At 42.6% G+C, this 28,000-nt stretch overlaps 1 protein-coding gene across 3 annotated transcripts in view; it reads left to right on the top strand.

The window, feature by feature from the left end:
- The first annotated feature begins 7,315 nt into the window (after window positions 1-7,315).
- Window positions 7,316-28,000, top strand: part of ADAMTS6 (ADAM metallopeptidase with thrombospondin type 1 motif 6) — a 308,640-nt gene continuing 287,955 nt past the window's right edge. For all 3 annotated transcript variants that reach the window (XR_012782832.1, XM_075541085.1, XM_075541084.1), the window contains exons 1-3: window positions 7,316-7,957; window positions 17,108-17,483; window positions 19,645-20,009. Coding sequence is in view for 2 of the 3 variants with exons in the window: in XM_075541085.1 (XP_075397200.1) it covers window positions 17,387-17,483; window positions 19,645-20,009 (462 nt within the window). In the remaining variant the exon portion in view is untranslated. The remainder of the gene's footprint in view (window positions 7,958-17,107; window positions 17,484-19,644; window positions 20,010-28,000) is intronic.

Genomic DNA, 28,000 nt, shown 5'->3' with positions numbered 1-28,000 from the left:
AAATAAAGATTATGCTCACTCAGGTTCAACACAGTATTGTGGACAATAGCAAGGAGATTAAAACATCTTAATGTCTATCGGTGGAAGAATGGATAAATGCATTTTGTACATATACGTTGGAATACTACATATCCCTGAAGAAGAATGATGAAACTGAAATACCTTAGGAAACGGGAGTACTTAGGTGACATTGTATTATACTGAGTGAAGTTAGTAAAAACCAAAAGGATTCCTAGTGTGTGAAACCACTGCTGTAAGAAAGAAATCACGGAAAGGTTTCATACCCAAAGATACTGACTTTGATGGTTACCAGTGTGGGAGGGGAAGGAGGAAAAGGGAAAGCGGAGTAGACAGGTGTTAACTCAGGTGAAGGGAGAGATAATAGACCACAGGAGGGTGTGGTGAAAAAGCCGGGGGTGGCAACAGGAAGCAGAGCAAGCCATTTGGAGGTTGGGCAGATTGTTTTAAATGATGAGTGCAACAATGATCTGAAAGGCCACCCCCAACCTAGTTCTCAACAGATAAAACCCCGTGGCCACAAGCCGACACGCTACCCGGGAAGACATTCCTGGCACAATTAAAAATAGTAATAACTACACGAATAAATGAGTACCAGGATGAAGAAAATGTCCTAAAATAGAGTGTGGTAATGATTGGACAACTCTTCTTGATAGGATTCAACTATTGTATGACAGGTAAATGAAGTGCCAATAAAACTTAAAAAAGGAAGGCATCCAGACAGCCAAGATACACACGAAGAAATGATCACAACCATCAGCCATTAGAGATGAAAGTTTTAAAACTCATCTCACTGGAGCATTAATTTGCAAAGTTCAAAACAAGACAGCAAACCCCGGTGAGGGTGTACATAGGCTTCGATCGCACACCGTCGGAAGGATTGTAAAATGGTACAACCACTCTGGAAAGCAGTATGGCACTGCCTTAGAAAGTTGGAAATAGAAATACCATATGAAAAAAAATACCATATGATCCTCTAATTCCACTACTAGGTACACAGTCATGCTGCGATATCCACAAGCATGCACGTGCACTATCCAGTCGCATAGCAAAAAAAAGAAAAGCCCTCAGTGTACATCAATGGTGTACGCAAACTATGATAGTGCACACGGTGGGATATTACACATTGCTAAATCATCGCGAGGCATCTGCAAAACGACATGGATGAACCTCGAGGAGAGCTATGCTGACTCAAAGTAGACAGATATAAAAGGACAATCATGGAACTATGTGGAGTCACCTAACCTGGTGTCAATTTAAGGATTAAGAGTGTGGGGGTGGACTCTAGATTGTCAATCTGGAGATAGCCAATGAGATTTCTGTGGGCATGGCCTCCTGAGAATTCTGGGAAATCTGGGACATCCTCCTTGGAGGCAGAAAACACTTATGTCTCTCTCTCCCATTCCCTGGGAGATATAGCAGAAGACAAGCCACATGAACGCAACCAAATCTTGGAAACCGGAGAAGCCACAGAGAGACAGACCCCTGCCAGCGCTGAGATGCTTACAAGGCCACTGGATCCAAAGACTTTCCACTCACTGCATTTGGCTTCGTTGCATGTGTTTCGTGAGTCTGAAGAGGGTTTTATAGATTGGTATCGGACATATGGGCTAATAACAGACTTATGGCCTTGGACTGGACTGGGCTGGGATGTTTTCTCAATATTCAATTGCTCTTGAATATAAATCTCTCATATACATATGTGTGTTCATGAATTTATTTCTCTAGCTCACCCAGACTAACACAGACGACTTTTACAAAAAGTCAAGACAAGGCTTTCACATAAAAATCAACATTCTTTGATGGTTACTGGGAGAGGAAGGTAAAGTGTAAATCATAATGTGTAGACGCATTAACGTGGGTGAGGTGGAGGCACTATACTTTAAGAGGGAAATCAGAAAGAAAAGCAAAAGCTAAGGGAGACACGAGGGGGCGCACTAGAGTTAAAAACAAAAAGCTCACTGCTATAGAGTCGATTCCAACTCATAGCGACCCTCTAGGACAGGAGAGAACTGTTTCCAAGGCTGTAACATTTTACCACGCAGAAAGCCTCCTTTTTCTCCGGTAGAGGGTATGGTGGAGTTCAACTTCTGACCTTGGGATTAGCAGCTCATTAAGGAACAGGAAAATATACACACAATCATGCAATAAAAATAATTATGTGTGAATGCATTGGTAGACAAGTAAACTGAACAGGTGTGGGTAGCAGAACAGAGCTATACTCACAAATATATATAGGTTTGGAAAAATATATTTCTATCTATGCTGCAAATATATCCATGAATGTGGCAGAGTATAAATACAGGGAACAAAGTTAGGAGAATTTAGACATACACAAATACCGTGAGGAAATGATTCCTGAGTCTGTGGACTCCATCTCTTGGGGGACACCTGGATCAATTGACATGGCATAGTCTCCCATTGCTATTGAGTTAATCCCAACTCATAGTGACCCTGTAGGAGAGGGTAGAACTGCCCCCATGAGTACCGGAGACTGTAACTCTTCACGGGAGTAGAAAGCCCTATTTATTTCCTCTAAAGTGGCTGGTGGTTTTGTCCTATCGACCATGCAGGCCAATTCATAACCACTATACCACCAGGGCTCCTTACCATAGTCTAGAAAGCCTATATTTGACATCCTACTTTGCTAAGTAGTGAATCATAGTGACCCTATAGGAGAGAGTAGAACTCTTCTTGTGAGTTTCTAGACTGTGACTGTTTCAGGGAGTAGAAAGCCTCATGTTTCTCCTGCAGAGCTGCTGGTGGTTTTGAACCACTGACCTGAAGTATTACCGCCCAACTCGTAAACATTATGCTACCAGGACTCTTATGTATTGACTAGGGTCTTAAAAACTAGTACATGTCTATCTAAGCTGCAATTACTGGTCTCTTCCTGTCTGAATCAAGATGCATGGAAACAATTGGTCCAGTAGACTCATGGACCACAAAAACTTCAGGGTCTATGATCCTGAGACCAGAAGAACTAGATTGTGCCCGCTATCATTGCTGTCAATTTGTTGTATTGTGAAAACTTGCGGGCTGCCGTGATGCTGGAAGCTTTGTCACCAGTCTTTCAAATATGAACAGGCTCACCCCTGGTGAACATGGAGATAGTATAGCAGAACTTTGTAAAACCAATGATTTCTTCAGTGCACATACATATATTCAACAACATGACAGCAAATATACTTGTGGACTTCTTCAGATGGAATATACACAAATCAAATTGACTATATCTATGAGAAGAGACAATAGAGGAGCTACCTAGAAGCAGCTAAAACAAGGCAGGGGAGCAGTGCAGAAGAGGAAGACCTTGAACTAGATGGCTTTACCCGGTGGCTGCATGGATGGGGACTCAAACATTAGAACAACTGTGAGGACGGCAGTGCTTCTTTCTGTTGTATCTAGGGTCACTAACAGAACCAACTTTCAAAAGAGAAAGAATTAAACCACCGTAGAAATTTTAAAGAATTTATATGGAACCAACATCCATTCAGAGAATTCAATTAACAAGCAATGCATGGTTATAACTTAAACATTTCCATGCTTATAGAAGTGCTACATAGAGAGAGAATTCCGGTGGTGAGATGTTAGTGTTGATATTACCAGGAAGGGGAAAACGCAGCAGAATTCAGGAAGAACCAAGAGAATAAAACACAATGTACAGGGTAAGTGATTACATGGACCAGTTCACTTTGCAAAGCTGCGTTAGGTTGAACCTGTATCAAGCTATCTACTTATTTACATAATTTTCTGTATGTATATTCTACTTTAATAAAATTTTCACCTAAAAACATATCAAAGATTGAAGAGATTAACCCAGTATAAGTACATACAGATCCTGGTGTCAGTGATTTGCTAAGTCTTTTTTTTTGGGGGGGGGGGGGAGGCGAGGGGTAATGCAACAACTTTATTCAAAGGAAAGTGCAATGTAACTTGGTGAAAGCTGAAAAGGAGGCATGACTTAGCCTCTCCCCCTCCGGCGCAGGACCAGGTGCAGAGTTGACGTCTTTCTGGATGTTGTAGTCAGACTGGGTGCGGCCATCTTCCAGCTGTTTCCCAGCAAAGATCAGCCTCTGCTGGTCAGGAGCCTTCCTTGTCTTGGATCTTTGCCCTGACTTTCTCAATGGTGTCACTGGGCTTGACCTCAAGGGTGAGGGTCTTACCAGTCAGGGTCTTGACAAAAATCTGCATTCCCCCTCTGAGATGGAGGACCAGGTGCAAGGTGGATTCTTTCTGGATGTTAGTCAGACTGGGTGGGGCCATCTTCCAGCTGCTTTCCAGCAACGATCAGCCTCTGCTGGTCAGAAGGGATGCCTTCCTTGTCTTGGATCTTTGCCCTGACATTCTCAGTGGTGTCACTGGGCTCAACCTCAAGGGTGAAGGTCTTAGCAATTCCAGTTTTCACAAAGATCTGCATTGTTGAGTTGCGATGGCAGCACAGCAAACACAAGGAAACAATTCACAAACTCCTATCATGTCGGATCTCGATTTGCCAAGTCTTTATGTGTAATTTGGGCAAACAATGAACATTGATATTTGGTCAAGTTGAAAAATTATCATTATTTTGTAAGTAGTGGTGTCATGGTGGTTATATTTTTTTGTTCTTCTCCACCACACTCCCTGCCCCCCCACCGACCTGAAATAGAAATCTTAATGGATGTATTTAAATGATCTCTGGGATTGGCTTGAAAATATTTCAATAGATAGACAGTGGTAGACATAAAGTAAAATTAGTTGTTAGCTGACACTTGTTAAAATTGATCAATAGCTACATAAGAGTTTTATAATACTATTTAGATGAATTTACGTATTTTTGAAAGTTTCAGAATTTAATTTATAGAATTCACTCTGGAAAATTTCAAATATATACGAATACAGACATATACAACTCGACGCCACCGTTTTTCATGCTAATCCTTTTTCACTCTTGCCATGATACGTACGGTTCCTTATTACTTCCTTCCAGCTTGCTTTCAAGCGCAGTCATTTGTGGGTGGAGAAGCAGCAGGCAGAGGGAACGTTTTCATTACTCAGTTTAGACGCCGGATGGCACTCTTTGAATACGCAATGACCCAAAGTCTACTTCTCCAAGGACAACCTCCTTCCCCGTGCTGTCGCTGTTGTGCAGGGCAGCTTGTGTAAGGGGAGGATTTCATCTTTGGAGACAGCCCGCATAGACGAGCACTATCCGCCCCCCCCCCCCCCCGTCACTTTGGTCTGCCTTGCGGGCGGTATCTTCTGCCCATTCTTGATAATGGAAGGAAAGTTCTCAATTTTTTAAAGGGAGCCTGGTGCAAACAGCTCTGTGCCAGCCCTCTTAATGTTCACACTCTTCCTACAGTACCACCTGCATTTCAATTAAAAAAAAAAAAGAACACATTTATTTATTTATTGGGTTCCATAGCTGCATTCGAGGGAGCTTCTAACGTCTTGTGGAAAAATTCCATGATCTTTCAGTTCCATTTCCCCACAAACCTTTGTGTGCTCTCCCGCCTGGTATAGATTATATGTATTGTCAGTTTTAAATAGGGGTGGTTCCTATGGCAACATTTACATTGATGGATCATCTTGGTTTAAAAACCATCAATGCCAACTGCGGGATGCATTTATTTGTTTGAATGGCATCGAGCCAAATACCACTGATTGAGGTCAAGATGAGGACTATTGATTATGTGGACAGACAGATGCGTTCCCTTTTCACCCCTGGAAGAAGAAGAATTGAAGTCACTGGATTCTTGGACGTTCTCAGTGTGATTCATGCCTTCTTTTAGCCAACTATTCATGGATTCACCAGAAGGATTACACCTACTACCTCCGGCGTAGGACGAATAATAATAATGTAAAAAAAATCAAACGGGCAATAATGTTAACAGAAGCTTGAATCTTTAGAGCCAGCCGGGCACAGCAAGGTCCCTGCTCTTAACCCTCTGGCCTCGCTGCTCCGGGCCATCGGAACTGGGCTTGGCGACCACTAGGGGCTGGGGCGTCCGAGCGCCCACTCTCCCCTCACCCCTTCCCCAGCCCCGCCGCCCGCACCCTGCGCTCCGGCAGCCCCAGGTCAACGATCCCCGCCGATCCCGCCGCCGCGGCGACGGGCGCCCTCCCCTGCGGCCACCTCTGCCTCCCGGTTTCCGCCCCGGGTGCCAGCCTTTGTTTGCTCGCTCCGGACACGGAGCACACATTTGGGCGCCCCCCGCCCCCCACGGCTTCACGCCAGCGCCTTTCTCCCAGCAAACGAAAGCGAAAGCGCTACGTTGTCGCAGGATTTTAGGCTCCCAGTTCGCACCGGCGGCGGGGCTGTCGGAGGACGGGAGGGGGAGGGGGCGGCAGCGCTCGCCCAGCTCGAAAAGCCAGTTTCCAGGTTTGGTTTGTTTCTCTGGAGATCGCCGCGGTGTTCCTGCGCCCCTCCCCCCTCCCCCCCCCGCCCCCCGGTCTTTTGTAGCGGGCGGGATGGGGTCTGATTCGGATGTGCTTTCCTTTGGGCCGTCCTGGAGGTTTCATTCAATGTGCCGCCTGACAAAAGTCCACGCCACTTGTAGCTTTCCCGGTTGCACTTCAAAACCCTATCCAGTCTCCCCTCATCTGGAAATAACGCAAGCCCCCCCCACGTCTTCCCCCCTCCCCCTGCCGCCCGCCCCTGCTCCGTTTCCCCTGCGCGTTCGCTCGCAGTTCCACTGAACCTGCAGCCCATAATCAGATGGAAAATGGACCGGCGGAGTTGACTTTCTCTTTGGGTGACAAGCTTACTTGTTAACGGTCTGCATGAGGCACAGGCGTTTTATCCACCCGCGCTCCACTCCGGCAGCTACACAGATCCCGGCGAGCTCTCAGGTCTCTCAAAGGCACTGTTTATAATCAACATGTGCAACTTTCCACGTTTTTGTGGCCCGGATTAAACAAATGTTGGTTGTTTTTTTTTTTTTTTCACTGAGAAGGACACCGGAGATCTCACTGGTGACAAGAGTCCATCCAAACTCATCCATCCTCTCCTGCCTCTCCCCCCTCCCCCGCCCCCAAGAAACAAGTAATCACAAGGCAGGCTCGAATTTCTAAAAGAGGTTAGAGGGGACGAGGCGGAGCGGGGCAGGGGAGCGAGGTTAGAGGGGCCAGGGTTTGTCTGTCTCATTCACAGGGTGGAAAAGTTGACATTGTCTAAGCCTTTCTGAATGGCTGGTCGTTGGTTACCCCGATTGTACCTCTCCCTCCCCTCCCCCTCCACGTGACGACCCGGGACACATGCGCACCCGACGCAGCCCAGGCACATCTGCAGACTGACGTCAGTGTGCTCTGCCTCCGTGGAAAAGCTGCCAAAAGTTTCTCCTGCTGCAGTTCAAGTTGGCCGGGGGCCGGCCGTGAGGTCTAGGACTACTTCAACCCAACTTTGCTGCCTTCCTGCGCCTCTGGCTGCTTTTCTCCTGATACCTTTTCATGCTCTTCACGTGTTATTTGCATAGCGAAGGCACTAAGCTGTCCAGGAAGAGAGGGCACCACTTCCACCCCCAATAAGTCTGTTTTCCTTCCTCCCACCCTCCTTCCTTTTATTTATTTTATTTTTTTAGGTGGGGGGGGGGGTCGGTGGAGGTGGAAAGAAAGGGAGTTTCGCAAAGGCAGCAGCCTGTCAGGGTGAGATCCTGGAGGTACTGAAGGCATCTCTTTTTTTTTCCTGCCAAAGCGGAAAGTCCGCTCTCTAAAGCCCGGGTTAGTCAGACTATAGGGTTTTATTCTGGCTGCAGAATAACTGGTTGGTGTGGCTTTGCAAGGGGGGGGGGCAGAGAGAGAGAGAGAGAGAGAGAGAGAGAGAGAGAGAGAGAGAGAGAGAGAGAGAGAGAGAGAGAGAGAGAGAGAGAGAGAAGGCAGAGGAGAGGGAGTACGTGAGACGTCCAGTGCAATCTATTGTTTGAAACGTACTTTTTATCAGACTTTGAAGATGAAAACGGTAAGGAAGACTTCACACTATTCAATGAAACTTTGTTCTAACCCTGTGCTTTGCTTATCTTCCGAATAACGCGTCGAAAACTCCCCCCCTTGTGTGTGTATGTGTGTGCCTGTGTGTGTTTCATGGCAATGAGTGAGCTTAAGTGAACTCATTTTATAGATAGAAATCTTTTTAACTCCAGACTGATGGGGGCTTGGAGGACTCTAGGGTGTGCACATATTTTATGATGAAATATATATATTACCTTGCTTATATGAATTGACATGTTTTATGATGATATATATATGACCTTGCTTATATGAATTGACATGTTTTATGAAGTATGACTTGATTGTGATTTTTTGTGCCACTGGAACGAATCACCAAATGGTCATCGGGAAAGCAGGGAGAAGGTGTGTTTTTCAACGATTTGCAGATTTCGTAAAGGGAAACCGTCTGCATTTTATGGTTTTATGTCAGTGTCTTAAGTAGTCAGACAAGTGCATATTTTATGCCTGGTCTCAGAGAACAGCCTTAATGTGCGAGCTGCAGCCCCGATGCTCCAGGACATGGTAAGCTCTTAATAGGCTAATCAAAGAGATGGAAGCGTGTGTTTTTGATTTACTTTTGGCCACTTGGGACGTGCCAGCCCCATAACCCTCCGGAGCCTTGTTTATCGAGGTGTGTCTGTCTATGTGGTGTAGGGGACGAAGCTGGGGGTTTTGGGGGTGGGGTGTGCTCAGGGGCACGACAGCAGGAGTGGAGGGCATTGGAAAGCTGTCGTCTGAGAACATGTACTGCACTTCTGCCTTTGGCCATTCCTTTCGTTGTTGTACGAGAAGCAAAGCGAGCGAGAGTGAGACAGCGCGCTGAGAGGGAACAAGAGAGTGAGTTTCTTACTCTTGTTTTTATTTGAGCTGCCGGTGCAACGCTTTTGGGCCAAATGCCAACTGTCTGGGTCACACGCGTTTTATCCAAATAGATTTAGCGCTGCTGTCTGGAAACGGGCTGCTGAATGTTAACTTTAGGATCAACTCAACCAGGGCAGCTCAGACTGTTACCTTCTGTCTGGATGAAGGGGGGGTGCGGGTGGGGGGTGGGGTGGGGACGAGGGTGTGCAGGAAAGGAGAGACAACTTTTAAACAGAACATTTAAAAGGGCAGCCGAGGGTGATTTTTCAATGTCTTCTTTTATGTTCTGATTTCTTGGGCTCGTTTTCTTGCTTTCCTTCCTTTTTAGCCCAATGGAGACTTTGAGACACGAAAATGACAGGTCTCCCCATTTTTGACCAGGAAAGAAAAATCAGACGAATGGTCATGTGAGGAAATTACCTCTGGAGAGCATTGCTTCCTTGGATTTCACCTAGGCGGGAGCGAGACGCCGGTTGCTGGTCACGTCGCCTGTAAACGTAGGCACTGGTGTTGGCCAAGCCGATGATTTAAAACCAGTCCGCTGTAGGCACACTCCACAGACGGCAACAGTGGAATCTGTGCTGTGGGATGAATGTTTCAGTGAGCCCAAGGGGGGAAACCTCTAACCTCAAGCCCTGAAATCTTAGAATGCTTTTCATGTCTGGTCCAATACCTGAAAGATTAATTCCTGCTCTTGTCTATTCTGACGACTTCCTCTTTAGTTCCTTAGCAACCACCAGTCGCTACTGGTGGCTTAGATGGATCTCTGTGCCAGACCTCACCTAGTTGTGTGACTCCAGTGAGAATGGGGAGAGTCTTTGGGGGGAGGGGAAGAGAGCTTCTACCAAAAGCCATGGTTGATTATCAACGTTCCCAGCTAACCTTCGTGTGTGTGTGTGGGGGGGGGGGGGGAAGGGGGGGGCGGTGGGGGGGTGTTGTTTCTGTTTTACAGAGAATTACGACACCGATCACATATATTTACCTTGTTATCTGTGGGGGGCGCGCGGCGGGGGGGGGGGATCGGATGACTATGGGCAGCCGGTAAAATGGGCGTCTGCACTTGTGCTTTGGCTCATTAGCTTTTCTTGATAGGTTTTGAGTGATTGATCTGTTGAATGGATCTTTTCATTGGCCACCAATCTCACAAAGTTTATGAATGATCTGGGAAGCTTTGTCCTTAGAGCCCAACGGTGGTCCTTGGCATAGTCCTCGATGACAGTATTTGTTGAGAGAATACATGGGAAATGAAATGGGAAGTTAATTTTCTTGCATAAAAATCAAATACCTGAAGGGAAGATGATATTGTTACTTCCTCCTCGCAGACCTTAAAATACATGTCAGCCTTTAAATATATGGCCCGAGTGAAACTGAATGAAAGAAGTTGAGGAGGATATTGTACATGTTCTTTAATTCCATAATAATAGTTCGCAAGAGGAAATTATTACCTTGGTTGCTCCCAGATCACTTGAGTGGGAAGTAAAGAGATAGAGGGAAAAGACAGTAATATGCTTTAGCCAAGACAGACGACTGAGGGAATCACCACTGTCCGTGTTGTCTGCATTTAGCTAGTGGAGCTTGGGTCCATGGAAGCAGGTAAGCGATGCTGTAGATTGACTCCCCAGTCCATTTGTATTTGGCAAGAAAGCTTATGTGAAATTGCAGCAAAACGCATGGTTTTGATTTTCTTTTCAAATGTAAATAGCTGCCAGCCCCATTTTCATGACCTAAATTAGCTACATTTCCCTACAGAAGGCAGTATGGCACCTAATTGCTAGAGTTTCATCAGTTTCACGGACTCCTTTTCACTTTTGAGGGAAGGAGGAACATGAACAATCTTTGAAAGAAGACCTCTAAGAAGTGATGTGGTAGATATACGGGGAGGAAGACGAACATTTACTTAGCCATCAAAGTTTGTGGATACTTAGTGGCTTGTATAATCTAATTAAATCTCTCAGCACACTTTCATTAGACAGAAATCATTATCATGATTTGACAGGTGAGGAAACGGATTCCAAGGGATCAAGCCAGGGTCCAAAGCCACAGTGCTCTCCCCGACATCATACTGCGTCTGCGCACAAACTTGAAGGATTTACTCACTGTGCTTTCTGGATGAGGCTCACGGCTTCGCATTATGAGTCCAGACTTTGGGAATATATTTGGAAACGCCAGTGCACACCCATTTGGGCATGATGCCCAGCTTAACCTCTCCAGCAGGTGCCAGGAAGTAGGTTCACGTATTCATTTCCATTGTGTAAAGGACTAAGATTGAATAAGCTTCAGCTCCACTAAAGTCAACAGCTCACCTACCTAACCATTTACTGTTAACTTCCTTCCCCGGGCCATGGAGGCTTCAAAGAAAGTGGGAAGTGAGGGAGAGGGGAAGAAAGGAGAACGACTTAGACTTAATGAGTACCCAGGTGCCAGATCCTGGCGCTTGAACGGAAACAAGAGTGGAACTCTAGTTTGTTTTAACTTCAAAGCTCCTACTCTTCCTACTTTGCATCAATGCCCTTTTTACTACTAGTACTTTAATCAAATGTTAGTCTACTTTTGTCCAAGTAGTTACATATCACATTTTCCCTCAAAGCTGAAGGCTTGGTCAAGTTGTGAATTTACAAGATTGGGTTAATAAGAGTAAGAGTGGGGGTTGCAAAACAGAAGCCCAAGACATGTCTTAAGAGGGAAATAGTTGTGCCCCACACCAGGCCAACAATAGTGTACATTTGTATCATGAGCTGGAAAGAAAACAGAGGACACTGGGTGAATGCTTCTGTACAAGTCTATCACCTTTGCTAGGAAAATAGCTCAACGGGGCTAATCATACTCAATCTCTCTTTTAAAAGGGAGATTACATATTAAAGTGCACATGTACTCACATAGTTTATGGTGCAATCATCCTTTAAATATATAACATATATGGAAACGTGTGATAGCCCAAACTCACTGGGACTGTCTTTTGCAACAGGGTGCAGCCTACCATTTTTCTCTTTCAGTGGAAAACGAGTTCTGACTTTCACAAGTTTTGCAAATATACTGCATAGTATCCCATTGCATATGCATCGAGATAGGGACAGAGATATATTAAAGTCTGAAGTATTATGTTTTGGGATTTTTTTCAGTGAGAGTTTACACAGCTTGAGGCACATTATTTCAATCATTTCTACACGTACCGCTCAGGGGCATTGCTTATATTCTTTAAACTGTGCTTTCATTCTCCGTGGCCTTTATCACATTATTCTACCACCATCAGTGCTGATTCTAGTGACCGGAGGTACAAGGGAACAAAACACTACCTGGTCAGGTGTACTCCCAGTGACCCCAGCCACCCACTAAGCACAGCTCTTTGCCTCTGGGTTTCGTTACACGTTATCAAGTGACTGTTAGCGATGACTGCTATTGCAGTATGTGTATGTTATGCTATTTACCATAACCAACACTCAACCGAGACTCACTGCCATTGAGTCTCTCATGACGACCCTGCAGGACAGAGTAGCACGGTCTCTGTGAGTTTCTGAGACTGTAACTTTAAAAAAAAATCATTTTATTGGGGGATCATACAGCTCTTATCACAATCCATCCATCCATCCTTTGTGTCAAACACATTTGTACATATGTTGCCACCATCATTCTCAAAACATTTTCTTTCAACTTGAGCCCTTGGTATCAGCTCCTCATTTTTTTCCCTCCCTCCCCCACCCTTCCTCCTTCCGGAACCCTTGATAATTTATAAATTATTATTACTTTTTCATATGAGATTGTAACTCTTTACTGGAGTAGAAAATCCTGTCTTTCTCCCTTGGAGCAGCTGGTGGTTTCGAACTGTTGTGCTTGTGGTTAACAGCCCAATGTGTAACCACTACACCTCCAAGGCCCCAATAGTTACCACAGTTGTCATCTATGTGCACACTTTTCAGTGTCTTTCTTTGCTTTACTGGTGACATCGTGGTGACATCTCCCATACAATGTACTTACTGCCTTTCACTAGACTTAATGCTTGTCTGCGGTCTAATTAGTGGTTCTCTCTCCCTACCCTCCTTGGTGTCTTTCTTTCTTTTTTAAAAATTAAATACTTTTATTGGGCGCTCTTACATTTATTGTCACAATCCATACATTCATCCAGTGTGTCAAGCACATTTGCACATATGCCACCATCATCATTTTCAAAGCATTCTCTCTCCACTTGAGCCCCTGATATCAGCTGCCCATTTCTTCTCCCTACCCCCCACCTGCCCTCCCTCATGTACCCTTGATAAGTTATAGATGATTATTTTTCTATCTTACATTGTCCTCCATTGCCCCACATCACTTTTCTGTTGTTCCTTTCTCTGGGAAGAGGTTATGGGTTGATCCTTGTGATCGATTTCCTCTTTCTTCCCCCACCTCTCTACTCTCCTTGTTGGCCCTGAGGGGTTTATCTATCTTGGATTCCCTGTGTTGTGGGCTCTTATCTGTAGCAGTGTGCATATTCTGGTCTAATCTGATTTGTAAGGTAGAATTGAGGTCCTGATAGTGGGGGGAAGGAAGCACCAAAGAACCCAAGGAAAGTTTGTGTGTTTCATTGGTGCTATACTGCACCCCGACTGGCTCATCTCTTCCCTGTGACCCCTCTGTGAGGAGATGTCCAATTGTCTACAGATGGGCATTGAATCTCCACTCCATGCCCCACACCTGCATTCACATTGGGTATAATTTTGTTCTTGGTCTTGGATGCCTGATACCTGATCCCATCGACACATCATGATCGCACAGGCTGTGTGCTTCTTTCATGTGGGCTTTGTTGCTTCTCAGCTAGATGGCCACTTGTTTGTCTTCAAGGGTTTAAGACCCCAGACTCTATATCTTTTGATAGCCGGGCACCATCAGCTTTCTTCATCATATTTTCTTATGCACCTTCTCTGTTTTCGGTGATTGTGTCTGGCAGGTGAGCATCAATGAATAGAACAGTGTTTTAGCATTGAGGGAGTATTTGAGTAGAGGTCCAATGTCCATCTGCTACCTTAATACTAAACCTATAAATATATGTACGTAGATCTATTTCCCCATCGTTATACATGAATATATTTACATATGTACATGGCTGTATTTAGACCTCTATAAATGCCCTTTGCCTTCTAGATCTTTCCTCTATTTCCTTTTACTTTCCTCTTGTCCCTCTATCATGTTCAGCCTTCATTTGCATTTCGGTAATTCCTCTCGGTTACGTTGCTTTTGATCAAGCCCTATCAGGCCTCCTACACCCTTCTAGCCATCGATTTTAGATCACTTATTGTTCCCTTGTCCCTGGGTTTGTGAACACCCATTTCCTTTCCCCTGCCTCCCCCTTTTCTATGTCCACCCTGGAACCTTAGATCCCATTGTTTTCTCCTCCAGATTGTTTATCCTGTAAGGCTTCTTCTTTTCATATAAAGTTGCTCATTCGTTTTTCATCTCACTAAACAGTGAGGATGGAACTTGGATTAGGGTTGCATTATGTTTGGAGATCATTTTGGGTAAAATATTGACATTTACCCAATTAGTGCTCCTATATGTGAACGGGCTATATTTTCTTCATTCATGTTGATCTTGGTTTCCTGAAGTAGTTCTTCATAATTTTTTAGGATAACTCTTTTATTATGTCTGCAGTTACATTTATACCTGAATATTTTATCTTTTGTGAGGGTTATTGTAAATGGTATGTTTTCCTAATTTGTCTTTCAGAGTTCTCTTTCTTAGTCCAGAGGAACTCAAGTAAATTTCTGCATTTCTGATTGCAGAAATGATATGGATTCATTTTCTTTGTCACTTTGCTGGAACCTTTTGGTGCCAGTGGTTTCTTGGGGAGTTCTATGGTGTTTCATATATCTATATCTATATGTAATAGATATAGACAGATATGGATATAGATATATATAATCATGTCACCTCATTGTATTTAACAATTTGTATACCCTTTATTTCTCTTTCTTGCCCTATTACTCAACTTTGGCCTTCCAATACAGTATTGACTCTGCCTGGTGATTAGGCTGCTAACTTCCAAGTCAGCCGTTCAAAACCCCCAGCAGCTCCATGGGAGAAAGACATGGGTTTCCACTCCCTAAATGAGTTACAGGCTTGGGAAGCTGCAGGGCAGTTCTAGTCTGTTCTATAGGGTTCCTCTGAGATGACATTGATTTGATGGCAGTAAGTTTGGAGTTTTAGGCTTTTGTTCTGTTTCTGTCTTATTGAAAATAACATTGGTTGTTGGTTTGTTTATATGTTCTTAATGATATTGGGGAATTTCCTCTCCATTCCTATTTGGCTGAGAGTTTTTATTTTTAAGCCAGGAGGTGATGTTGAGCTCTATCAAATGACTGCTGGTCATGTTGTGGCCACCCTCAGTTCCATGCCAGGGGGATGTCTCCGTATAGCAGTTGAAGTCATCAGAGGGATAAAGGGAGAGTCAGCTAGCAAGATGGAAGTCGGAGTCTTTTATAATCGAATTGAAGAAATGATACGGATTCAAATTACTCAAGGGGAGGGGTTGATACAAGGGTATGATTATCAGAAAGTGACATCACTAAGGGCTCTCTAGAGTCTGCACCCCATAGGGGTCATATCTACTTCACAAGATTGGTTTGACAATGTAAAAAGTTATATATATGTAGATTAGGGATGGATAGTTAACGTTGTCTTTACTTATGGCTTGGCCTTTGACAACCTTTCCAGACTTTATCTGTCACTCTGTGCACAGCTACCAATTGAACTGTTATTGCTAATACACATTGGTGTGGAGTTTAGTTTGAGAAAGTTTAGCAGTTTAATAACTTGAACACCAACATAAGATATTTCAAGTGGTGTGGATATTTTATATGCTGTAATAACCAGTATTGCTTGCATCATGGGGAAGAGAGCGCTCCATATATGTTAACTTCCTAATTAACTCCAGACATCTTGTATATCTGCAGTGACTGTATCTGCACCCAAATTAGGCAGTGAGCATTAGCCATTCAATAATCCCCATATTATGGTTTTGGGGATAAAGAGATTTGATATCGTTGATATACTTCTGCATCTTTTTAAGTTACTTGCCTAATTAAAAATATTTGATCTTAGATTCCCAATTCAAGATGAAAACTCACTGCCATTGAATAGAGGCCCAATTTATAGTAATGCTATAGGGCAGCGTAGAACTTCTGTGTGGATTTCCAAGACTGTAACTCAGTATGAGAGTAGAAAGCCCCATCTTTGCCCCACGGAGTGGCTGGTGGTTTTGAACTGCTGACTTTGCAATGAGCAACCCAATACATATTGACTCTGCCTCCAGGGCTCTTTGATAAAGTACCTCAAACTGTAATACCTTGGAGTTCAAAAATAATATATTAATTACTGCCACCACCACCACCACCACCCCCAACTCTGCTTTTGTTTTTTGGCCATTTTTGTGCTCCTGGTGAGCATCTTTCTAGGCCCTTTTCTACTTTGCTTTCTTATTTCTTCCAAAATGCTATTTGCTGGGAGATTGGTTAGCCCAGCCTGCTAACATTCTGTACAAAATATGAATCTATACAAGGACAGGGAAGGGCGCTGCATGCTGAGAGTCAAATATGTGAACAAGGCTATGTGATACTGAGAGGCATTCCAAAAATATATGTTTGTATTTAGTTGCTTTCTAGATAGTTGAAGTTGCCTCACAGACTTCCCGCAAAGTCAAAGGTTACAGTAAATATGTTCAAAAATGTTTTTATAACTTGTTAGTTTAGTTTGTGGGTCTGTCTAGGTATTTACAGGCAGTTGTTAAATATTAAGCTTTCATTACAGATCTACTTTATCAGAGAAAATGATTGTTGCCTCATAAAGCAACAAACAATCTCTGATCTGGAGATGAGCATGTTGAGAAGCATGCTAAGGAATGGGATCCCACATGGTTATGGCTGACATATGATGAACTTGGGTTGTGAAGACAGACTTTACTTTTATAAAAGTTTTATAAAAGGAGGCTAGTTCACCATAGCCACCCATTGGTCTCTTCAATGTTTAAAAAAAGATTTATGATCTTATTTGATTATTAAGTAGCTTTGACATTACGCAGCAGCTATTTAGGTTTCTAGTTCTGTGTTTAGTCTTACGAATGTTTACTTAGAGTTTAAGGAACAATGATATCATTAATTACATGAACTTATTTGGTGGTTTATGTCTACATTCAATAGAGTCAACAAGCATTCAGTAATACATAGCAATTGGTCTCTGCATGCAGGATACTTTTTAAGTTAACTTAATTTTTTGTTTTATTTTGTTTTTCTAGGTTATAAAAAGATCATATGTTAGTAACTAATCAGCCTAATGCTTTTGTGATGAAAAATTCCACCATCATTATTCTGTTCATTTTGGATTGAGAAAATGAATCTAGACACAGAAGAAAGCACAGGATGTTGGGAGAAAAGTACCTGTTAAACAGTGGAACGTCTAATAACTGATTTCCAAGGATTATTAAAGGAATAAAATTGTTATGCTTCGACTTTGGCATGGTGTTGACTCTCTAGCACATAGGTAGCCCTCTAAAAATCATCCAGTTTTTCGAATTATGGAAAGTTTGTGGAAGACGTTGACCTGGATTTTGAGCCTCATCATGGTTTCTTCAGAGTTTCATAGTGACCACAGGCTTTCATACAGTTCTCAAGGTAGGAGTCCTGCTTTTGAAACGGACCAAAAAAATCCTTCGCTGTTTCTGCAACAAGAAAGGATTCATTGCATTTATCTGGGTGACCATTTTGGGGGTATCGGTAGCGGTAGGCGGGGAGGTGTATGGTGTCAATTCACTGCTGGTTTATGAATGTTTAGCTTGTCCTGTTAGTTATCAACACCCAATGAATTGTAGAGTTGATCAGTTCCTCATGGAAGATGATAGCTCTCTTATTCTGAACCCTAAATGTTAGTCGGCTTACCCTGCTAACGAAAGCTGTGAGCAGAGTCACATTCAAAAGTAATCCAAAGGTTTTAGCTTTAAAAGAGGAAGAAACCAGACAGATTCTGATACAGAGCACTTCCAAATAAGACCCTTTGGAAAGAGCACTATCCGCACTTTGAGATGCAGATTTAATGGTTACTTTGGATGCTTTTGATCTTGCCTGAAGCATTAAGAGTTGTCAGAAATTGAACATTTCAAATCCTAACCCTTAGACCATAAGGGTTATAGTTTTAATCTATAGAATTGGATTTTATATCGTAAAAAAGATTTAGGCAAAGTAGCACCCAGGAATAAATCTCTTGTTCCCATGGACGGGTCTTACGTTTGTGGAATTATTGAAAGGCATATTTTTGGATCTGCATCCTATGAATGTAATCACAAAAGGCGATCGCTTTTTGATGCTGATGAGGCAGACTTTCCGGGCTATGATCGTTTGATGTCTAGATCTCCAAGCCCGTGTGCACAGAGTGTGGCTCTCAGAGCACGTTCACAAAGCCATTGCAGTTAGTAGGAGCTCTTGTTTATGTGAAGTGAAATAATTACTGTCTTTCAACTTATTTCCACTTGGGTGTGGTTTCATGGGAATTTGTATTTGTGGGTAAACACACGTATAGACAGTGAGACAGTGACAGACATTGGGTTTCCCTAAGTAGTAACCCTAATTAAAAGAAGGTGTGACTAAGAAGAGAGATAAGCAATAGTTAGGACAGTTAAGTGAAGAACATATGTTTAATAGTTCTCATGATTTCTAACAACTATATTGAGATATACTGCATGTATACTTCACCCATTTGAAGAAGGTTCAATGATATTTAGGATATTTATGGCATTATACAGCTTTCACCCTAATCAATTTATCAATATTTTCAATATCTCCAAAAGAAAGTCCACACTCATTAGCAGCCACTCCCAAATTCCGTCCCAAACCTTTCCCCTTCCCTACCCCTAGGCAACCACAATCTGCACCCTATCTCTAGAGATTTGTCTCTTTTGGACATTTCCTGTTAATGTAACCATAAAATATGTGGTCTTTTATAACTGTTTTATTTTCACTCAACATAATGTTTTAGAGTGACTTTGAGTTATGGATGTAACTATTATATAGGTTGGTTATCGCAGATCCGTACTTGATTCTTTTGTGTTGCAGAATAATATAGTCCATTGCTGGGCTGTACCATATTTATGTATCCATTCATCGGTTGATGGACATTTGGATTGTTTCCCCTTTTCATCCAATATGGCAGTGAACACTCACCTCAAAACCTTTTTGTGTGGACATATTGATTTCATTTATTTTGTGAAAGAAAATACTCTACCTAGCAGGGGAATTGCTGGATCATGTAGTAACTTCCTGTTTTACGTTTTGAGGAGCCACTTGACTTTTTTCCCGGTGCCTGCTGTATTTTAGATTCCCAACAAGGGTTTTTTCAAGAGTAATTTCTCCAAGGCTCTAGAAATCCCATATAAAATCTGTTGGATAACTCTTTCATAAACAGATTTTTATCTGTGTGAAACTCTATGCTTTTGCGCATGTGGACTTTTTGGTGTTTCTTATTTAATGGAAAATATCCTTACTTCCTGTAGAGTTGAACACTTAGGATTCGTGTTTTCAAAATGAAACTTATAAAGGAAAACGCTTCACAAACAATTCTATTTGCGAGGAATGAATTGATTGGAATTTGATGACTTGTTAGATTTTAAATTTTTACTATTTCATTTTTTGTTTAAGATAGCATCACTTTTTGGCCCCTACCTCACATGTAATGGTATGCATAGTTTTAACTAATGTGTTGTTGTTTATACTACTACTTCTCCTGTTAAATTTCCTTTTTTCCATGTGTCTTTCCCTGGATTCGCTGCTTTGTGATCACAAGAGGAATTCCTGACTTACCTTGAACACTACCAGCTAACGATTCCAATAAGGGTTGATCAAAATGGAGCTTTTCTCAGCTTTACTGTGAAGAACGATAAACACTCAAGGCGAAGGCGGAGCATGCACCCTCTTGACCCACAACAGGCGGCCTCTAAGTTATTTTTCAAACTTTCAGCCTATGGCAAGCACTTTCACCTAAACTTGACTCTCAACACGGAGTTTGTGTCCAAACATTTTACAGTCGAATATTGGGGGAGAGATGGACCCCAGTGGAAACATGACTTTTTAGACAACTGTCACTATACAGGATACTTGCAGGATCAGCACAGCACGACCAAAGTGGCTTTAAGCAACTGTGTTGGGTTGGTAAGTAGATGTTATCTTTTACATTTTGGATGGGCAAACAAGTTCACAGTAGGAATGTCTTTTCTCAGATTGAATACAAACACACACACATATGATTTCAATAGAGAAGGTAATAGTCTGAAAGATTTTTCCCGCCTGACTTTATTTTTAACACTCTTTTAAATAATTGCTGCACTGAATTTGTGAGGAACAGCTTTTTAAGCCTTATAATATTAGTACAAAAGCAAATGAATCATCAGGCATCTGTTCAGATATATTTTTCTATGCAAACAAAGATATATCTTATTCATAAATCAGACTTGGTCATTCCTGAAGAGTTGAAGGGTGTGTGTATGAATCTGTGTATGTGATAGGATGTCATCAATTGACTCTTTAGTTTCTTTGTATCATATCTTTCTTTCTCTGGTAGGTAAATGAGGTTAAAATCACTTGTCATCTATTTTAGGCCTATAATTGAAGCAAAATCATGGAATAACCTGACCTCACTTTCATATAAAGATTGATGATAAATCTTAAAAAATGGATTCACGAGTGCAGTGTAGATGCCGAGTTTCTGAATCCATCATGGTTTAATACTAAATGCATTCTTCAAAGTTGTGCCTAATAATGGTTGCAGAACAAACATTTACAAACTTTTGTGCTTTTACTGCTCAAGCTAGTGTGGATAGTTCATTAAAGCTTTACCTGTCATGGTGAATATTTTGATGGCCAATGCATATTTTCAACATTTTAAAAGACTTATTCCACCATACCAATATCCTCATTAATCCATAAGTATAATTATAACTGGGCATAAAAAAGTATTATCCAGAAGCATAAGATGGAGAATAATTTTCACTATATCAAGATAGAAAAGTGTGCCCAGGTTATTCATTTTCTATGACTGTGAACTAAAATGAAACAAAAAATTACTTAGATTTTAATATATTTAATTCCTATAAATATGTTGTATAAACTAAACTTGTTACTGTTTTTTTTAAAACTTTGTATTGTGACTTGGGTGCAAATTTATAGAGTAAATTGGTTTTCCACCCAATAGATTCATACATATTTTATTTTGTGATCTGGATGGCATAATTTTTGCCCCTATAACTCCTTTTAGGGTTTCATATATAAAACAGACTTAAAAATAATTTTATCCAAAATAAATTATGGAAATATCAGTCTCCACAATCTGGAGGCCAGGAGAGCTTGATGGTGCCTGGTTACCACTGCCAACTGATCTGGAAAGGACTGCATTAGACTGTCCTGGACCGGGGGTGGGGGAGGGGGATGTCCAACAGAATCCCAATCATAAGAGCTCACTGGGCTTACTGGTTGTATAGAGGCTAGTTCCCACATGGGGTCGGAGGGCTGTGGAGTGACTGGAAGTGTAAGATGGGTTTAATGATGTAGGAAGTAATCTGGGAGAAAGGTGGAGGAGGCTGCTCTGACAAAGCTTAATAGCCTTGGAAACCCCGTGGAGTAGCTCTTCTGTGCCCTGTAGAGTCTCTTGGTGGGAAGTCAACTGGAGGCCCGTGGATTGGGGCACTTTATAAAAGGGGTAGGTTTTATAAAAGGCAATGGAGAAGAGAATGAATTTGCATTGAACTTGGCGTGAGAAGTTAGAGGAGTTGTGGTATATTAACCTTGAGCAGCTAACCACAGAGTCTGTGATTTGAACCCACCGGTCACTCTGCAGGAGAAAGATGATGTTGACTCTTGTTGAGTTCTTGGGAACCCGAAAGGCTGTTCTGCTCTGTCTAGGGTGGCTATGAGTCAGAATCAACTTGATAGTAGTGCATTTGGTTTTGAATTTTTAGCATCTAATAAAATGCATACTGCTTAGTTCTTGTAGGTATCTGGTATTACTTCTTTTTAAATTGAAATAAAATGGATATGGATGTTGTCATTGAAGATGTGGGCTGCTAACTGAAAGGTCAGCAGTTTGAAACCACCAGCTGCTCTGTGAAAGAGAGTTCAGGCTTTTACTCCTGAGAAGAGTTAAAATTTCCCAAACCCACAGTTCTACCCAGTCCTGTTGGGTCACTGAATTGGAACTGGCTCGTGGGCAGTGAGAATTTTGAGAGCTGTTACCCAGCCAGGCCTCCCTCCCTTGGTGGGACTACAAAACAAAGGCTGGATGGGAATGACAGGGGAACCTTTACTTTCAAGGAGCAAGTCAAAAGTAGAGTCCCTAAGGCAAGGCCCTGAAAAAGGGGATTTTGAAATTTATTTGTGTATACCAGGAAGTACATTGAGGTGATTATGAATATTTAATAGATTTCTGAGGCATGGTCATGAATATACATTGGCCTGTGGTTACGATTCTTGGCCAGACAATGGCTTATTGAACCTCTCACTTCGAAATAAGTTGTTTGGGTGACGTCTTTCCGGTGACTTTTGTCCCTTGACCAAAGTTCGTTTGTTTAGAGTCAACTGTTGATGGCAGCTATTGGGTGGGCTAGATCTGGTCATGACTGATGCTCACTTGCTGAGAAGAGGGCTCACAAGAAACTGGTTGTCAGGAGGGAAAGAACAGGTAAATTATAGGCTCTACTTGAGGTTTCTGCTTCAACATCCGTTGACAGTATCTCTTACATCCTAACGGCAGATTCATTGGGCAAGGTTGTGGAATTTACAGTGTTACACAGAGGTCAGTGGGTTGAGAGGTGGCCTCATAGCTGAGAAAGGGAATGCTGGATTAAAGAAAGATGAAGAGACTGACTTTGACACAGTAAATGGAAGGTATCTAAAAAAAAGACTCTTTAGGAACTACAGCTCTGAAATTATGAAATTGGAAACAAATCCTTTTAGAGTCATTGATCTAGGCGATTGTTGAGGAGCATTTGAAAAATGCTGGTTTACAAGTCAAAATGGACGTTCTTCTGCATCCTAGGGACTCGCGTGCAGAGGGTCCCCCATCCGCTTGTGTCGAGGCTTGCTCTAGTCTCTTGTTCTAGCTCTCTTTCTGTGTTACTTTGCTTCCAATTGAAAGTTCATGGTCAGTGTTAACTTTGATTTCTGATCAAGATGCAGTCTGTCAGGCTTGTTCCCTAAAGTTTCTATTGCCCCTTTAGCAATTAATAAGGAGTTGATGAGGAGGTGTTTTGAGCCTATGTAAATATTCTGCTTCTCCTCCTACTTTGAGCCACTAACTTTAGTAAGCCATGCCATCGTTCTTCCTCGGTTTCATTAGACCTTTTTAAGGAAAAAAACGACTAAACAAGTTTTTCCCATTATGCCAAAACCACACTTTTAATTAACTCTGTTTCTATATTTCTACATAAAATACACATGCATTTTGAATCTAAATAGAGCTTATTAGTCTGTTCTCATCACATTTCCTCACACCATTTCAGCCATTGCGTTCTTCCAAGGACAGAGTTCCCAACAGTCTATTACTCTTTCAAAATAATGTCACATTCTAGTCTGCCTTATATTTGGACAATGACTTTCTTATCTAAATAGTGTTTTTCTGGAATATATAATTCTAATTTTTCAAATACAGAACACCATATTATTTCTTTCCTAAGAATTATGCAGTTTTTAGTTTCTATGTCTATTGCTTTGCGTACAATCTCTGGAAGCATTTTTTCCCTGCAGACTACTGGTTAATTAATTCTTGAGCTACTGGACCTGTCTCATCTTAGGAGGCCCTGCTTCCTGGTTCATCCACGTGTGCCCTTTTCTGAGCTCATACCCTGTTGATGTGACATGTCTCCAAGTACTTAGCCCAGACAGGTTCATGGGAATTAAAGCTTTTGAGTTCTTGCCTATTTGAAAATGAATTTAACTTGACTTCACATTTTATTAGTAATTTGGCTGGATATGGGATTCTAGGTTAAAAAATGATTTTTCTCTCAGAAACTTGAATAATGAAATTTTCAATGGGAATCAGGTATTAAATGTAGCTGTAAGATTATATAGCTTTACAAAAGATTTAAAAAGGTCTAAGGATTTAAAAATTAACATCAATTCATTTGGGTGCTGTGTAGAAGTCTGCTGAGAGTCAAAATCTTGTTCTAGTTATTTAAAATAGAAATGAAAGCTTATATGCTATTTAAATTTTTACTTGTCCTGTTTCACAATTTTATAATAATTTGGCTAAGCATAGTCCCTTTTTCTTCTCTCTCTAAATAAAAATCATAAAATAAACTAGGATATACCTAGTAGGTACTTTCAATTTAAAGATCCTCTTCAGCTTCCTCACCCTCTTCCTCCTCTCCCTCCTCCTTCTCCTCCCCCTGCTTGCTGCCATAGAGTCAATGCTGACTCACAGCGACCCCTATGGGTTTCTGAGACTGGAACTGTTTACGGGAGTAGAAAGCCCAGTCTTTCTCCCATGGAACTGCCGGGGTTCTGAATTGTTAGTCATGAGATTCCAGTCCAATGCATAAGCCCTACACTTCTCCCAGGGTGCCTCTCTTCAGCTTCCTACTGAAAAGATAACTAATCTCAATTTTATCTCCTTGATTTTTCCTTCCTTTGCTGGAATTAATTCTGTGCCCGTCACATCTTTCTGTCTTTTACTGTCTTTTTTTATGCCCCTTTCACATTTTAAGTTCTAGGAGATTCCAGTTTGACTTTTCCTTTTTTCACACCCCGCCCCACCGCCCCCAAATTATAAAAGTCATATTTCGCATTCTCAAGAGCTCTTCCTCTTTTCTGATTGAGATTTTCTTCTTATATTCTGTTCTTATTTCATGAATAAAGCGTTTCCTTCAATCCCTTAGAAGATACGAATGACCAGATAGCTGAGTAGAACAGTTCAATGGCCCCAATGACGCTTCCTTTTCACGTCCTTTGGTCCACAATTGCCTTTCTACCTTTGCCATTATTCACGGGCTCATTCACCAAGTGCTTTTGCAGAAGTTCCATATGCCCAGATGCCCTGGCGGCACAGTGATTATGTTCTGGGCTGCCAAGTACAGGCAGCTGCTAGAAACCACGAGCTGCTCTGAAGGAGAAAGATGGGTCATCCTGTCCCCACAGCCACCGCCACAGCCTCAGAAACTCACAGGGACACTTCGACTCCGTCCTAGTGGGTCACTGTGAGTCGGCACTGACTTGATGGCAGTGAGTGGGCTTGGGTTGGACTGGAAGCTCTTTCTACTGCTGTTGTAAGGTGCCGTGGACTTGGCTCTGACTCATAGTGACCCTGTGTATGACCACACATAACACCACCTGGCTCTGCTCCATCCTCATGGTTATGTGTGAGCCCATTGTTGCAGCCACTGTGTCGATTCATCTTGTCAAGGGCCTTTTTCTTTTTCACTGCCCTTCTGCTTTCTCAAGTATGACATCCTTTCCCAGGCAAGGGTCTCTCCTGATACCATGTGCAAAGTGCACGAGGCCAGGGTAGGTAAGGCCCTAGAAAATCCCACTTCTAGGTGCCAGGAGTGCACAAAACAAGCAAGCAAACAAATAAAATCCCGACCACTGTGAAGCTTGCACTCTAGTTGAAGAGATACACAATTATTAAGATATATGATAAATGGTAAGGAGAAAAAATTGTGTGAAGCCTGTAAGAGAAATGAGGAATGAAATGAATCTTGGTATCAAAGCAGTAAAAATAAAAAAGAAATAAAGTGGTAACATTTTGAGGTGGACATTTTAAATTCCGAGCTGAGAGTGTTTGAGGAACCGCAAGGAAGTCACTGACAGGAGCCAAGTGAAGCGAGGGCGTGAGGTCCGAAAGGTAAGTGAGGCTCAGGTCGTAGAAGAGTAGGGTAAGATCAGCGAGGATTCCAGCATCGGGGCTTGAACAGCTAGCAGGCTGTAGCAGCCGGGAACAAGGATGAGAAAGATCCAGTCTTTAGCTGATACAGAAAAATAGTAGGAGGAATAGGTTTTGGGGGGTTTCTATCACGAGCTCAGTTTGGGACTCACTGGGCTGGAGACATTGCACAGCAAGTTAGGTGTGCCACTTTGAAGGCCAAGGATGACAAGTGAGCAGGACTTACACATCTGGTGACCGTTGATTCACAGATGATATTTAAAGCCAGCGGGATGGATGACATTATTTTAAGAGGGAGTAGGAACCGAACAGAGATGAAGTTTAAGCACTAAGGAATTAAGGAGATCGGAGAGCTGACAAGACAGAAACCGCAAAAAACACAGGTGTAAGAAAGTTTCAAGATCACCGGACGTGTTTTCCGAAGAAAGTGGTGCTGTGAGTCACAATACGAGTAGGGCCGAGAACTGACCATTGCGTTTGTCAACCAGGAGCTGATTGGTGATCGGTGACCACCCCGAAAGCAGTTTTGGTGAAGTTGTGGTGGGGCTTTCAGGAGAAGCTGGTTGGGATAGGTGTGAGGGACAGTGGGAGAAGAAAAAAGAGCAAAGAGGCAAGTATTTCTAGGACTTGTGGAAAAGTGAGAAACAACTGGTCCGAAGCAGCTCTCAGAGACGGAGGGAAACAAGTTCAGTGCCGTGTGGTGGCTCAGAGTGCAGGTTCCAAGAATTCTTCCTTTCGCCCCGTCTCATCGGCTCTTGGCAAAGTGGGGGAGATAGTAGTACTCACCTCACGGAGCTGCGAGGATTAACTGAGATAATGTGGGCAAACATCATATACCCTACCGAACACATAGCCTCAGGGTTGTCACTCCGAGTCCTCTTATTCTGCAAGTCAAATATTTGGTTTTTTTATCAGGTGCTGCCTCCATTCCGCCTCACACCCCACCCTTCATGTCTCTGGCCTTCCCATTTCCTCTGCTCACACCCAGGGCGCCTTAAGTGCGTTCCTCTTTCTGGGCCGCACTTCCTCTACTTCCCTCTGACCCAAGCTTCTCATGCAAGCGGCCCTTTCCGCAAGCACGGCGCCTGCTTGGCCAGCGGCCAGCACCTTGCTGATGGACCCTTGGAATCAGTGCCTGCTCAGGTCTCGCTCCGTCCCTGTATGCTGCCTCCATCCCCTCCACCCCCTGTTTGCAATTACGTGTACTTTACGTACTAAGACCAGCCATGGTGCAAATCAGGTGAATTAGCCAGGGTTTTTGCCGTAGCTCTCAGCTCATTTCCCAGGGGTGACGGTCAACTTCATCTACAAGTGCGAGCCACTCTGGTTATGTCTTACCTTTCCTCCTACAGATGAGGCGCTTGCTGAACGTAACTTTTCCCAAATTGAATCACAGAGGTTTGGAATTAAAAGGGGCTTTAGGGATTATCTAGGCTGGAGGGTTTTAACTTTCTAAAGCGGCAAAATCCTTTGCTCCACTGAAAGGCTATGTGGAAACTTCGTGTATAAATTCATAAAAGCGCTGTTGATGTTCAGAAACCCGGGAATCTATGCCCCCTGGGTCTCCTTTGTTGTCTGAGACTGTCCCCTGAGGCCACCTCAGGACCTGAGGACTCCCAGAGGGCTTTTTCAAAACCACTAATTTAGCCCAACCCTTTCATTTTCCAGCTGAGGAAATAGGCCTGGGGAGTTTGGGTTTTATCCAACTTTTCAGGGCAGGTTACTTGGATTAAAAGCAGTTCTCACATATGGCAGATTTAGGAAAACACTAGTCGACGAGGGTGAACGTTATTAATTCTGATGCAGGTAGCTTTTTTGCCATCTCATTTCTTATCATCATCCAGCATTTATTTGATTTAATTACTATAGCTACAATATTTTCTTTGGCTCTCATCGATTCAAGGAAGTAGTATGAGATGTAGCCCTCTGTCTTAAGGAACCAAGTCATCCAATTGAGAAGGTAAAACATGCCCCAAAGTTAAATGCAGAATTTAAAATACAGCTACAAGGTATGAGAGGTAATAAAAAGTGTGAAATAAATGACAATAAGCAACATTGGAGCTGAGAGGAGGGTGTAGACATACTGACCGGGCCTGGAAACTTTTGTTTGAATGGTTCCTCTGGATGTTAGTCACATTTAATAGAGGTGAACACATTCGAATCGTGCACTTTTCTTTTTAACTCAGTGTGAATAGCAGGAAGGCTTATGGAGCAGACCCATTTTCCATCCACCAGTCCATACACATTTTGTTTTTATCTCGCCAATTGCAGC

Source organism: Tenrec ecaudatus, chromosome 2 (assembly GCF_050624435.1).
Source record: "Tenrec ecaudatus isolate mTenEca1 chromosome 2, mTenEca1.hap1, whole genome shotgun sequence".
NCBI classification, from domain to species: domain Eukaryota; kingdom Metazoa; phylum Chordata; class Mammalia; order Afrosoricida; family Tenrecidae; genus Tenrec; species Tenrec ecaudatus.
This window is presented reverse-complemented; position numbering and strand designations above follow the sequence as displayed.